At 38.1% G+C, this 14,038-nt stretch overlaps 2 protein-coding genes across 5 annotated transcripts in view; one reads left to right on the top strand and one right to left on the bottom strand.

Annotated features, from left to right (window-relative positions):
* Positions 1-13,226, top strand: part of METTL9 (methyltransferase 9, His-X-His N1(pi)-histidine) — a 38,038-nt gene extending 24,812 nt beyond the window's left edge. The window contains exon 5 of one of the 2 annotated variants that reach the window (XM_090277768.1): positions 12,569-13,226. In XM_090277768.1, the coding sequence (XP_090133894.1) occupies positions 12,569-12,771 (203 nt within the window). In that variant the 3' untranslated portion in view covers positions 12,772-13,226. Of the gene's footprint in view, positions 1-12,565 lie in introns of both variants that reach the window. The other variant, XM_090277767.1, reaches the window with a different exon arrangement.
* Positions 1,288-10,631, bottom strand: IGSF6 (immunoglobulin superfamily member 6). 3 transcript variants are annotated; one of them, XM_090277770.1, is made up of 6 exons: positions 10,528-10,631; positions 6,657-7,016; positions 4,518-4,624; positions 3,888-3,935; positions 3,473-3,553; positions 1,288-2,313 (listed from the first exon to the last, which is right to left on the bottom strand). In XM_090277770.1, exons 1-6 carry the CDS (start codon positions 10,592-10,594, stop codon positions 2,257-2,259), a joined length of 720 nt encoding a protein of 239 aa, XP_090133896.1. In that variant the 5' UTR covers positions 10,595-10,631; the 3' UTR covers positions 1,288-2,256. The 3 variants fall into 3 exon arrangements, with proteins under 3 accessions (XP_090133896.1, XP_090133898.1, XP_090133897.1); XM_090277772.1 differs by having other exon boundaries at positions 6,657-6,917; XM_090277771.1 differs by lacking the exon at positions 3,473-3,553.
* Positions 13,227-14,038: the final 812 nt, after the last annotated feature.

Genomic DNA, 14,038 nt, shown 5'->3' with positions numbered 1-14,038 from the left:
CTTACTGAAGGTTTCACATAGTAGGTGACACTCAGGCTGTTTTGTTTCTGTGAAGCCTTTTACTAGACATATGAAGAAGCATGAAGAGTAGACATGGTGGAGTTGGGAAGGAGATGTTCATCAGGACCCAAGGATAGTATCCAGAGGCCTTTGATTATGTAATAGTATTGTGCTCAATAAATACTATTTGCTAGATGGATGAATAAAAGAATGGACATTATACATACATCAGTCACTCTTATATATGACCTGAGAGAGTATAACTACTTTCTTTAGGAAAGTGTATCCCAAATTTCAGTTTAAAAATCAATTTTTGAAACATAGTCCTTGGTTGTAGTGGGTAAAGCTTATTCTCAATGAAATGTCAATACTTGTTATCTTAGGGATTTTGTCTGCTGGTTAGTTATGCAAAGAAAAGTGTATTTTCAGCCCTGGAAGTACCAAAATATAATGCTTCTCAGAAATGAAAAGTAAATGATCTAATTCAACACATCTATTCACCTGGATGGTATTACTGCTTACTCTTTTTTGCCCTATTTAGAAGGTCTTTCATTTCATTCAAGCCAGCAGTCTCAAAGTGGGGGCACACACCCCAGGGAGTATGCAAGACAGTTTATTTGGGGATGTAGGAAGAAGATATTAGCATTTCTAATTACAGTTGACCCTAGAACAACATGGATTTGAAGTGCATGGGTCTGCTTATATGCAGATTTTTTTTCAAGAATTACTGTAAATGGATTTGGTCTTTCTTAGGATCTTCTTAATATTTTCTTTTCTTTAGCTTACTTTATTGTAAGAATATAGACTATAATATATATAACATACAAAGTATATGTTAATTGACTGTTATCAGTAGGCTTTCAGTGAAGAGTAGGTTATTAGTAGTTAAGTTTGGAGAAGTCAAAAGTTATGTGTATTTTTGACTGTTAAGGGGGGAGAGGAAGTTGGTGCCCCTGACCCCCACATTGGTTAGGGGTCAACTGTATATTACTTTTTATGTCAATTGTTTGATTTCTATTTTGGTCTCTAAAGTATATACACATATATACACATATACATGCTCACACATCCATTATACTTATATACAACATATGTGTACACATACAAACACAAATAAAATGAATTTACAAGCTTTCCCCTCCTCTTTCCATTTTTCCTGGCATGTGTGACTAGAAAGGTTGGAGATCACGGATTTAATTCATCCATGCAAAAAATTTTCAAAGGGATCTTAAAATATTTAAAAATTCTATCCAGGTTTTTAAAATAAGAATACACCTCATTTAAATATCATTTTAAAAGAAAGACTTTAATGAAGTAAAAATAATAGGTTGTAACTCATATTTAATTGTGAATATACACTTGTGGGCACTTTAAAAAGATTTTTTTGCACTGAAGTAATTTTCAAAGAACAAGCCATAGCATGTTTTCTTGGTGAGATGGTAATGCGTTCCATAAACTTTCTTGCTGGATCAACCCCTTATCTGATATTTCCTTACTAAGTTGGTTACAAATCACTATGGCAAAGGCACCATCAGGTTGTTGCCCACTCCTTCCCTGGGGCTATTGGGCATAATTCTGACATCTGGAGTCGGTGGTGATGCATTTGTTCTGAGATTTTCACTGTTCAGAATTCTGCTTTGGGTTTTTTATATCTTAGCTACTATCTTCTTGCTCTGTTCTATTCTAGTCTCACTTTTTGTTGGCAGCGTGATGTGAGTCATTCGCACACCCCAGCAGGAGAGCGTGCACTATATCATTAACCATGGCAGTACTAAAGGAGATGATTTTTGCTCCAAGGTACTTTGCAAGATGATTTTTCTCTAACTCAGATTTTGACACTTTCCTTCCTTCCTTTCTTTCTGCCTGCCTCCCAGCTTAGTCTGATTGGCCTGTCACTTGCACAATTTCCACTCAAGACTGAGGCATGTGGTGTGACTGCAAATCTTCTTCAGGGTAAAAGTCATCACATACCTCATATGTTGAATAAAACAAATATAGGCTGCATGTTATAAAAACAAGAGTTTTTTTGAAAATGTTAGACTGCTTAAGATTCTTTTAGTGAGTTAGGCAAGTATTTGCAGTTTCATTTTGTTTTAGTATTTTGGTAATTATTGTTAGTTGTAGTTTCCTTGTACTCCGGCACCCTTACTTGTAGCCAGTTTTCTTTTCCATTTACCTTTGATTATGTTTTTAAAGTCCATTAACACTGTGATAACTCCTGGATTTTCAGTGACTTAATTGAAAATTAAACAATTTCTATGGTCTTTCATAGGCGTCAAGTGCTCTTCTGTTTTCGTAAGTGTTGTCTTTATCCTGCAATAGTAAATATTTAAGATTATATAACTAATGATGCCGCGCTGAAGCAACATGAACTGCTGCACCACCTTGCATTCTGGGTCCTAAGTACCTGTACAGTAATCTTATAGGTCAAGTTACCATTTTTCTTCTCTTTAGAGTAAGCTGTGGGGACTCAAAATTAATTTTCTTGGTCAGATGCCATTGTCAAAGCCCTGGCTTAGAACATGTTATACTTCTTATGTCCAGGCCTGTCTTCAGGCCACTTACCTTCGCCTCTTTTCTTAAAAAGATGCCCCAGACTCACTAAGAAAAGAGTGTGATCAGGCACTTATAATTCTTTAGAGTAGCATCTTAGTTGATCAGACCACTTCTTTATGTATTTGTATATACATTGAAGGATGAAATGACTACTTAGACGATACTCTCTCCTGGATGAAAATTCTTTTTAAAAATTGGTTTTAAAAACCACACCTCTTTCAGAAACCTGTTATGTTTGCTTTTTTGGCTGCTGTTTAAGAAGAAAGTATCCTCAGTAGTACAAAAGTTCATTATCTTGTATCATTTTTAATTCAAATCTGAACAGTCTGATCATGTGTCATGGGACCCGTGTATCTGCTCTACTGGCTCTAAAGTAGCATCTTGTTTGAAAAACCTGTTTACATAGCACACTGTCAGAAGGTATTGTTGATGCAGTCTTCCTACCACTCCAACCTCAAAGCCTGAAGAAATAGTCAATTTTTATTTCATTAGCTTTATCTTTTCTTCTGTGAATTTATTTCTGCCTTATTAGCAACAAGTGATGTTTGCTATATAACTTGATCCACAAGTGTTTGCAACATGAATGTAATGCTTACTCCTGCATACTGTACAAAGTAGCCTTCAACCCATAAAAGCATCCTTGTCTGTACTGAAAATATTGCCTGTACCCATTGTGCTTCTGAAAGAGTCCACATCAGTGAGATACCAGCCTGGTCTCTTTAATATTGTATCAGATGTCTTTTGTTATATATTTATCAAAACAGGTTCTACATAAAGATTCATTGTATTTATGAAAGTCCTCTTTTGAACTCTTCTACAGGAAACCATGATTATTATTGATGGCTGTTGGCAGCTTAGTTTTTTAGTCAGACATGCATTATATCTGCATGACATGTTTTTCATACTTTATACTTACGGGTTGTTGGCTTGTTCCCACATGTTTCTTATTATATAGTTCTTGAGCAATTTCCTGAAAAATACGCCTAGCACTCTTTTTCTGTAAATGCGAATGAGAAAAAAAAATGCCTCTGTTTTAGGACTAGAAGTGGTGAATGTTGCATGTGTTACTGAGCTCCCCTCCCTCCCTCTAGCACACCTACACCTACCAGTAACTGGTGTTTTGAGTATATTAAGTAGAATTTATGGCTAAAAACTATCAAGTTTAAATCCCACTTTATCATTTGAGATATCATTGAATTTCTCAATAACAGGAAACAGTAGCTATGGTTGAAAGTAGTTACCATAATGCTCTCTGTTTCTTAAACTATTTCAGATTTGAAATAGTTAGAACCAGCCACAATGTAAGATATTTTACAAGCATTGGTCTGTACCTTTTGTGAGTCTTCTGCTTCTTTGTTTCTTAGAGCATTAGATTTTGACTGTTAAGAAGAAAAGGAAAGTGTTAAAAGATATTTTATGTACTCAAGACAATTGTGGCATACATCTCCTACCATAAGATTGAAACTTAATATTAATATTTGATGCTATATTATAAGAGTTAATTTTTATGCCATTTCTGAGATGCTTATAATAATAAAATAACTCAGATTGATGTTGATTGTTGGATTTATAGTGATTCTAATATATTACATACAGACCCCTACTTATAGCACATGAGCAGCCAGGAGATACCCTTTCTCAAACACTTTAGACCTTTTAAAAGTATTTTAAGGCAGCTTCTAATCTCTTCGTTCACCCCCTTTTTGCTCATTCTTAAACCTCTCTCCACCCCCACCCCCAGCAGAAAGAAAGCATATAAGATGGTTATAAAGAAGGGTTCCTTATTCCCATGTTACTGGGTTTCAAAGAGAAGACATTGTGTATTCTGGTCAATAATAATTTCTGTGATGAAAATGTATGCTTTGTTCTATGGTTTCTCCTGCAGGCGACGTTTCCTGCAGCTATTTCTAAGGCTCATGTGGTGAGAGGTGGGAATCCAGATGCAAGGGAATTTGACTTACTTTAGAGAGGATGATGAAGATCACGAGTACACCAGCTACGTAGATGGAAAGCAGTGATAACAGAGCTATCAGGAGGCCCTGCAGTTCCTTGCCTAGACCTTTCATTCCTTGTTAATTACAAAAACAGAGAGCCACAATCACTATTGAAACTTATCACTGCAAATATATGTTTAAAGTTTAACTGAAGCTACATTTTAGAGGTGAAACATGAACTTTCTCTGCTTGATGATTCATAAAAATTTATTTATGGTCTTTTGATTCAAAATACACTCAAGTATATCATATAGTTAAAGCCAGTTCAGTAGTTTTAAAAATATATTATACTGAAAATGTTAACTTGTTTTTAAAACTAAACATTTTAAAAAATTCAGTTGTCATAATGATAAAAATCACTTTTTACATAAAGCATTATTTAAAGTTAGGTAAACATTTAAGACAGTTTGTTCAAGGGCATTTATGATTTCCTTTGGTAGAAATGGTGTACAGGGTCACTAAGAGTCTGTTTATGGAGTGAAGATATTTCCCCTGTATTTGTTAATGCTGACATTTGTATGCTTGAGCCATTCAGTATATGTAGCTGACTAGTGCAGTCTGTAAAGGGACCTGAGAAGGCCATGCATTGAGGACCCTATTGCTCACTAGGCACTTAAAAGACAGGTGTTGTTTCATGTTACCCCTTGCTAATAAAGTCTTGGAAGTAGAATTATTAAATTAATTTTCACATTCTGAATTCTCCCTCCTTGCAGGAAGTGTCTTGTGCTCTAGGTAGGGATGGGTAACATGCCATGTCTTCAAGTACCTGATTATTTGAAGTACAAAATACAATTTGATTTGTAGTCATTATCTGCATAACCTGTACTTTTCAATTAAATATCCCATAGATGTTTATTTTGTGAGCTTAGTGTATATGGTATATATTTTTGTTCTGAAACTAACCAATTAATATGTAAGACTTTTAAAAAATGTTTCAAGTGCTAAATTAGGTGTTCTACAGAAAAGGCAGGAAATTTTCTTGTCTGTATAGTGATACTTTAATTTTTGCTCTGGGACAAGAATTTCTCTTCACGTAAGACTGCAGTTTGGGGACCTTCATCTTTTTCAAACCATTTTTTCTTTTGGCTAACATTTTTTATAGAAGACTAATGCAGTGAGCTATATGAATCTCCAAAGTTGTTGTGTTTTTGTTTTAATATCTGTAGCTAACACTTATCGAGTACTTATATAAGCCAGGCACCATTAAAAGTGCTTTGTGTATATTTATTCATTTACGATTTATCTTACAGGCGAGAATTAAATAGGGTGAAATGGCAGTGGACTATCAAAAGCCCATGGGAACACTCCTAGTAATTGAAAGCAAGGATTCTGACACAGCAGAGCTCAGGCCCTCCAGTTCCTGTGTAAGTGAGTTCACGTTTCCATGATCTCAGTGCTCATCATACTGGAGTCCTTTTTGAGGGAAGAGATAAAAAAGGGTCAAGGAGTTACTGCCTTCTCTTCCTTTCTCCAGAATCACGTGCAGCTTTTTTCCTGAAATTTTAAAATGTAGTTTCTTAATATATAAGACTTAGCTAGGTTCAATATCCTCACTAGAATGAGGAAATTGTCGTGGGTTTAACAAATCTATGGAAGCCAATCATGCCGGTTCCTTTCTCTTCTGTCCACCCAGGATGGTAGGACACCTGTGGCTTCTCTTCAAATTTGTATTTATTCTCTGTAATGCTTATTTTTTCTGGGTCCAATTTATGGTCATTAATGTGCTCCTCCAGTGCTTTGTTCTAGATGGTGCAACACCAGGCCAGTTCCTGAGAAAGCTGATGGTGACCATCACACATTTCCCTTTGACCTCAGTACATTATACCACTCACTGTAATAGACAGGAAGGTCACCCTCACCAATAATGTCTGGATGTGGGAAGAGAACATAGCACTCAACATACCACTGACTTTATGGAGGCTGGAGAGGGGGTCACAGAGGTTTTTTGACTAAACTGCACGTGGCTTGTGCTCTGGTCATGGTCCTTCCTTGGCTAGGGTATTAAGCCAGCAGAGTTCTGTCATACTCCCTGTGTGTAAGTTGTGTAATGTGTTTAAAGGGCTGAGAAAAATGCAATGTACCAGAATTCAGCCATGACTGACTGACCTCTCACCACCAGCACAGTCCCGGCCCCGGCTTGCTTGGCCCTTGGGCCCTGAGAACTGGGAAAGGCTATTCCACAGATGTAGATGCCACTGTCATTGGAAGTAAGCTTGTTGACCGTGAGGGAGATCTGCTTTTGTGCCAGGTCCTTCCTCACTGTAAATTTGTCTGCCTCACTTGTGCAGCCATCCAAGCAGAGGGTCTCTGGCTGGTGAGCTCTGTAGCGAAACCACAGGTTGCTGGGTTGCTTGAGAGTGCACCCTGCTGTAGAAAAGGAGCAGGACATGGTCACAACCCCTTGAGTGGAGTCCACTTCTAGGACAGGCGGTTGAGAGACAGAGATGGTACAGTTGCCCGCAGCATCTGTGGGAGGAAGACAGTCTGTGTTTCTATCTTGCTGACGTTTGTGGGCTAGGGAACCGCAAATTTCTTTTTCCAATCTTACTCCCAGCACAAACAAGATTATAAAAATAAGACATTAATGGTTCTTACTTTTTCTAACAACCTGTGTTTCTTGACCCTAACATGCTGGTTTACAGTGATATCTGGTTACTTGGGTACAGCCTTAGAGAAGTTCCAGTGGGATCAGCCCCAGGAGCAGAGGTGGCTACAGATCTGGGTCAGAATTTCAGAGTCCCCGTGTTCACTCTCGGGGCACTGACTGACAGGCTTTCCTGGGATTTCTCACAGTCTGTGTCCTCATCCATACCCCTGGCCTCGCAGGACTGTGTATTCAGTGTGGTACTGGGGTCAAAGCCCTCATACAAATGTTCCTTCCATGACTGAGCCACCTGAGCAGTAAGCATTTGGGGGTTTTGCCTTGTAGAGGTTGGGATTGCTAGGAATTCATGGCACTTCACAGTTGTCTCTTTATGAGGCCAGTTGTCCCTATGGGAAACACTGTTAAAAGGAAGGTATGCATCTGGGGAAATGCCACCCTGGCCTCGTTACTAAGTAGAGAGCCCTTACAAGTGGATCATGCCCCAGCTAAACAAACTGATTTCTCCTGGCTCTTTGTCATTGCTTTGTAGTCCCTTGTAGCTTCTTTGATGAACAGTATCATGATAAAAGGCACAAACCTGAGTTGGGATCCCAGTTCTGCCAACTCTATGGTCTGTGCATCTCAGCTTCCTGATTATCAGAATGGGGTAGTATTCTGCACCTTGTGGGGTCAGTGGGATGTTTAAAAAGTCTGTTATGTTTTTTCCATATGATGGCTCTAATAGTGCTTAGTTGTCTTTAACTTCATTCAAAGCAATTTTGTTAGATTGTATTGTGACAGCTGTCATATCAGAATGTATTTTTAACAAAACGTATAAAAATTGGTGAGTTTTTGTGCACCCATTTTAATATTGAAGATGGAAGAATATATGCAACATTTTTGGTATATTATGCTTTATTATTTCAGGAAAGATAAAAACAACTGAAATGCAAAAAAAGATCTGTGCAGTGTATGGAGGAGGTGCTGTGACTGATCAAATGTGTCAAAGTGGTTTGCAAAGTTTCTTGGTACTACTTACATTTTGGCTAAATAATTCTTTGCTGTGGGGCTCTTATGCATTGGAAGATATTTAGCAGCACCTCTGCCTCTACCCACTAGAAGCCAATAGTGGGAGATAGCCGGCATAGTCAAAATATCCAAATCAGTAAAGTTATTGGTGCAAATGAAAAATGTGTCTTATTTTACAGAAAAATGTAATGAACTTTTTGGCCAATCCAATATTTAAGAACAGGTAGAGAATTTCTGCTGCCGCTCCTACTTTTCCTACTTCCATTTCTAAAATAATTGTGGATGTCCCAGTAAGGTCTTAGCAGGGCTGGGACTGGACACACAGGCCAGGGCCCTCTCCACCATGTGGTGTTGGTGTTGCTTCCCAAGTCATGCAGGTTGACCCTTTCTGGACCTTATCCTAGGTGTGTGAAGCTGGAAAGCCACTCACATGTTTTAAGTTCTGCCCTAAGTTATTTATTTATTTATTTTGCCAGTTTTTAGTCTGACTTCTGTCTGGTTGTATGTTTCCAAATCGTCTTATTTGTGTGAGTCTGTAAATGAAATAGAAGAATAATCTACCCAGTCTGATGCTTATGTTTCAGATGGGCTTTTTTCACTTAACATTTTTCTTACAGGTCTTGTGAGGCAAATCTGTTCATACCATATTTTAATTTTAGTATTTGTATAGTTTGAGATGAGCTGAGAGCTTTTTGGTGACTTGATAAATACAAATCATGTGAGAGGGTCAGGTGACCTGGAGAAGACCAGCTGAGGGAACTGAGTTCACTGCTAAGTCTCATAAATAGCCCTCTTGCTCCTACTGAGACTTCCACCTTAGAAGCCTAGACAAACACTTTACAGCATGTAATGAATGATTATTGTATCTTGGAAGTATGAATTGGAATTGGGCCTGCCAACAGTGTCTCAATTCCATGTGTCCTGTCTGATTGGAGTTCTTAAAAGAGAATCTGGCTTTTAACACTTTCCTTGGAGAACTAATGCTCCACAGTAAAAGAGTATATGCAACTCCGGAGTTTGATATCTCCACCTGTTTCCCAGTTTTGCGAAATGAGTCTGAGTGGGAGCAAACCAGTTGCAGGGTTTCCTAGGAGAGCACAGACTTATGAGGAAACTTCTGCTTCTCTCCACCACACCAGTTAAGCAACGTCTAGCAAAGGAGAAGTTGGTGTTATATGTTACACCACAGCCTGCTCCTGTGAAAAATTTCTCTTTAAGAACTCTCATGTTCTGTAGGATATATTTTTTAAGCACAGAACCCTCTGAAAAGGTTGAAAGTTTTATCTCCTTGGTGGAGGTAATAATAAAAGGTTACTTTACTATTTTTAAACACAAAACTAGAAAGTAAGTGGAAAACGAATTTTTGACACTGAAGATAAACCTCTTATGGACAATTTCAAACATGCAGAAGAAGTAGCAGGCTAGCTCAGTGAGCTCCCTGCCATTGCTGGCTCCAGTCCCATCTGGTGTCCTCCCCACTGGCTCCTTCACTTCCATGCTGTTTTAGGACAGATCCCAGACATTCTAGCTGCGTATCTTTCAGGATACATCTTTAAAAGATCAGGATTCTTCTTTAAAATTACACTAGTTAAAAGTTTATAAATGTAAGATGTATTTAGTAGAAAAGTATAGAATATTACTGAAAGTAGAAGTGCAAAATCACTCATAGTTCTTTCATCCAAAGTGACCACTGTTAAAATTTTGATATATTGTTTTAACATATGAAAAAAATTAATTTTAAGGGTTTTTGCTGCCTTCTCTGCCCTATGTCCAAAATTTTGTGGGAAAATTTGAGATAGATTTATTAGAACTATGATGAGATTATTAGAACTGTGGTTGGAAACACTTTTTTATGGATGAAAAACAGATGTAGGCAGACTTTTAAAAATAGATATATTGTAGGATGGTTATTCTCTGGAAAGGAGCCATGGCAATTTTTCCCTCAGATAATTACTCTGTAATTTACAGAAATTTGGTCTTTCAGAAATATTATTCTCTGAAAATGTTCAAGTATTGTTCAGTACCTCTATGTGCTGAATGAGTTTGGGAACTCACTGTATGGGAACTAAATTGTTAATGACTAGCCAATGGGATTCTAGGACTATTTTCAACCTTTTGATGAGGTTGCTCTCTCTCTATAAAGCAGTGTAATAGCAAAAGGAATTTTTCAATGTTAATATGAAACTTTTTCGGCTCTTTTTTATCACCTATTTTCCTAGGGGAAAAGGAAACTTACCACTTTAGACAATTTCCATAATATTTACATTTAAAAGTTAATCTGTAGGGATTTAAAATGTAAATGCATTAGGCAAAAGCTAGCGATTGAGTTAAATAAAATAGAGGAGAAAACAAAAAGAACCTTACCGACATAAAACAGAATCAGACTGATTTCCAGACCGAGAATGATCTTGACTGTGCTCACAGCCTCCATTTCTGTGCATCTGGTGAGGAGTTTGCGTTTAAAGAGAGTTGGCTGGCTTTTTTTTTTTTCTTTCTCTTTTTAGAAAGGAAGAACTGAAGAGAGGAACTGTTATTAAGGAACCATAATCTGGAACTTTTTGAAATTGTGTAAATATTGTCTGTAATCCAGTTTCACCATTTAAAGTTGAGATTTAGTCTAGAGTATATTTCTAAATGTTCATATGATAAAATTTTCTTGGATTTTACAAATCCTCACAGGTGTTAGATGTTTGAGTGAGATTGTGATTTGTACATACTCCCAGGAAGGAGTATTGTTTGACAGATAATTCATCCTTTAAATTTCCAGAGCAGTTCACCTCTGGTCCTGAGGCACCTACTGTAACTGCTGGGAATGGAGGAGAAGGGAAGTGTCTTCATGTAGAGACAACAGGAAGATTAGTGAAGAATAAATACACCACAGCTCCAAAAAAGATAAGCTGTGTGCCATTAAGTAGTTGTGCCCAGTTTTGTGTGACCCCTTTTTAATGTACTGTGAAACAAGTATGGAACCTCTGTCATCCCATACCTCCTTCAGCCCCTGTTTTCCCCACTCTCAGAGGTTCTTTTTAAGCAGCAGACACTGACTCTGCTGAGTTAAGCAAAAGGGAATTTATAGAAAGGATTGGGGGGCGGGGGGCGGTCACAGAGTCACTGGGAGTACTGGAGAATTGTGTGTGTGGGGCTGCAGCCAAGAAAAATGCCCCAAATGAAGCTCACAGTAGTGGACCAAACACCAGATGTAGTGGCGTGGACCAGACACTGTTAGTACTGTTCAGTTCTGCCCCAGCCTCGGCTCACCGCCAGTGCCCCACCCTCAGAGAAGGAGCTTCGGGCCCCACTCCTGGGTCACTAGGTTTTCATCCCAGGGCTAGGTGAGTGTGTCTGAGCTCAGGCCAGGTGTTAGTGCCTTAGTGGCAAGAAAGGCAGCAAAGCTGCTTCCCAGGCTTTCCCTGCCACCAAGACTCCGGGACAAGGTTCAGGTGCTGGGCTACTGAGAAGAATGAAGATCTTTCCACTACAGTGTTTATACTCTTGGGACCTGTCGATTACATATTTTCTCATTTACAGAAAGTTGTTCCCAATCTGAATTTAGTAATACTTTTAATATATGTGTATTTATTTAAATCACCGTAGTATCTAAAAGCACCCCGTATTTATATGTACCGTTATGTGTGCGTGTCTCTCTTTACAGTCAATGCTTGGTGTTTATGAAAAGTTGAAACCTTATCATTCCCCATCTCCCCTACCTCCCATTCTTGCATTTGATGCTCATAGATGTGGAAATGACTGACATAGACTCCAGTCACTATTCCAGGAAATGCTGGGGTGACTCTTTCATTTTAGTGTTCTACCTCTCTCTGATCCTGTAGCTTAACTTCTATGAAATTGTTCTGAAAAGTTAGGGAGTGGATCAGCTTCCCTTGGAGAACACACCGATTATCTATTTTTGTAAATTAAAATCCTATATTAACCTAGTTTTATTTCAGCCTAACAAACTTCTGTAGTTAATAATGTTGCCTAAGTTTATTACATTAGTGGTATTTTTTAGCACTTATCCAAAACTTTCTTCAAATATCATGTGTTACTCCTTGCTTCAATATTCCAGTATTTAATGAGAGTTTTCCAAACCATTAACAATTATACACCAGTGGATCAGTCAAAGGGAGGGTGATATCTGAAACTCTTTCAGAGAAGGTGATAATACAGGCTTTGGGTCCCAATAAACCTGATATTACCTCTCTGCTCTGACACTCATTAGCCTTGTTAGCTTGGGCTCCTTTAGCCCTAGTAAGCCTGTACCTTGTCTCTATCCATCTATCTCAGGGGTACCTGGGAGGTGAGTAATCAAAGCACCCAGTGCTTGGCACATAATCTTTCCTTCTTTCCTCTTTAAATAACTTGTTTGTTCAAGAGTTTAACTTAATGTTTTTATTTGTTTTAGTAGGTGGCAAGTGGGAGAAACCATCAGAAATTTTGGAAATCAAGGGACAGAACTGGGAAGAACAAGTGAACAGTCTGCCTGAAGTTTTCAGGAAAGCAGGCTTTGTTATTGAAGCTTTCACCAGACTGCCATACCTATGTGAAGGGGACATGTATAATGACTACTATGTTCTGGATGATGCTGTCTTTGTGCTCAAACCAGTGTAAACCCATGGAGGCCACAGTCTGCGGAGTCCTCCTGGAGAGGGTCTACATTCTCTATGATGTGAAGGGACCTCTGGGGACTGTAGTTCTAAATATACTAATTATTTCTTTGTAGTGTGTAAAAGGAATGTTTTTAAAAAAAGCAAAACCCAACTCTTTGAGGATTTTTATCAGCTCTTACTTGATAATGCAGGTCTCACTTCAATTATGGAAGATATTTTTTATACTTAATTGCAGTGGGGACTCCTCCCCAGTCCAAGCAATAGTCATGATTCCAAATGGAAACAATAAATATGTGTTGTTTAATAAAATGAAGACTGGCAATAAAGGCATTCATTCAGTTGCAAATACTGGTTATAAGGTATAGCCACTGGTACGCTTTCATGTTTAGACAAATTCTTTCTGTCATTATTCAAGGCAGTGTTTTTAATCATGCTAATAAACTTTTTTGGAGATGATTTTGGTATCAGGTTTGAGTTCATATAAGGCTCCCGTAGCATCTCTTACTGTTTTGATTTCAGGGATGCCCACAAAGTAGCAGATTGTGAAAGACACAGTTGACTTGAACATGTGATGAAGGAAGGCTTCAGGTGAGAAGGGAAAGGGGTTATTACAAATTGTGAACACCAAGGCAATTGAGACCAACCCTCAAAAGAATAATCTTATTCAGGTATAGTACTTCAGGGACTGCCCACTCCCCAATTCATGTTGCTTTGGGAAATGTAAAACACTGAGTTATGAGTTTGCAATAGCCAACGTCCTACACTCAGAACTTTGTTTTTCTGGACAATCTCAGGTTCTCAGAGTTGAAATAGTCAGCAGTGTCTACCCGCCCCCCTCCCCCAAAAATGCAACCTAAAGATGTTTTAATGCAACTTCTAACTTTACACTTGTATACCTCTTTCCCAGGGCTTGGTTCTTCCTGAAATCCTTGACTGAATTTATTATTTGCCATGAATATGGGTTGATGGAGACTGTGTCAGGTTGTGCATTCTAGAATTTGTGAGTGCCTCCAACCATTTAACCAGAAATGTTGCAATACAGGAATTCATTAGCTGATCAGTAACGATTGTGGATATTCTAAAGAGCAGAGCACTTAACCCAGAATGTAAAAACTCAGTAATAGCAGAGATGCTGATTTGAGATCGTGGTTATTAACAATATGTTATTCTTATAACTTTCTTTTTTTCAGCCAGGTGTTTCATTAATATTCCCATTTATATGCTCATAGAAGTAATCAAATCAACACATTTACTGCAACACCTGGGTA

Source organism: Furipterus horrens, unplaced genomic scaffold (genome assembly GCF_987537825.1).
Source record: "Furipterus horrens unplaced genomic scaffold, mFurHor1.1.pri manual_scaffold_5, whole genome shotgun sequence".
Classification (NCBI taxonomy): Eukaryota; Metazoa; Chordata; class Mammalia; order Chiroptera; family Furipteridae; genus Furipterus; species Furipterus horrens.
This window is presented reverse-complemented; position numbering and strand designations above follow the sequence as displayed.

Bases quoted from the DNA above. Each gene is read 5' to 3' on its own strand.
- IGSF6 (XM_090277770.1), bottom strand. From the start codon at position 10,594: ATGGAGGCTGTGAGCACAGTCAAGATCATTCTCGGTCTGGAAATCAGT. The intron at 7,017-10,527 runs GTAAGGTTCTTT...TTCCTCCCACAG, and splicing joins TCTGATTCTGTTTTATGTCG to ATGCTGCGGGCAACTGTACC. The intron at 3,554-3,887 runs GTACAGACCAAT...TCGCATTTACAG, and splicing joins AAGCAGAAGACTCACAAAAG to AAAAAGAGTGCTAGGCGTAT.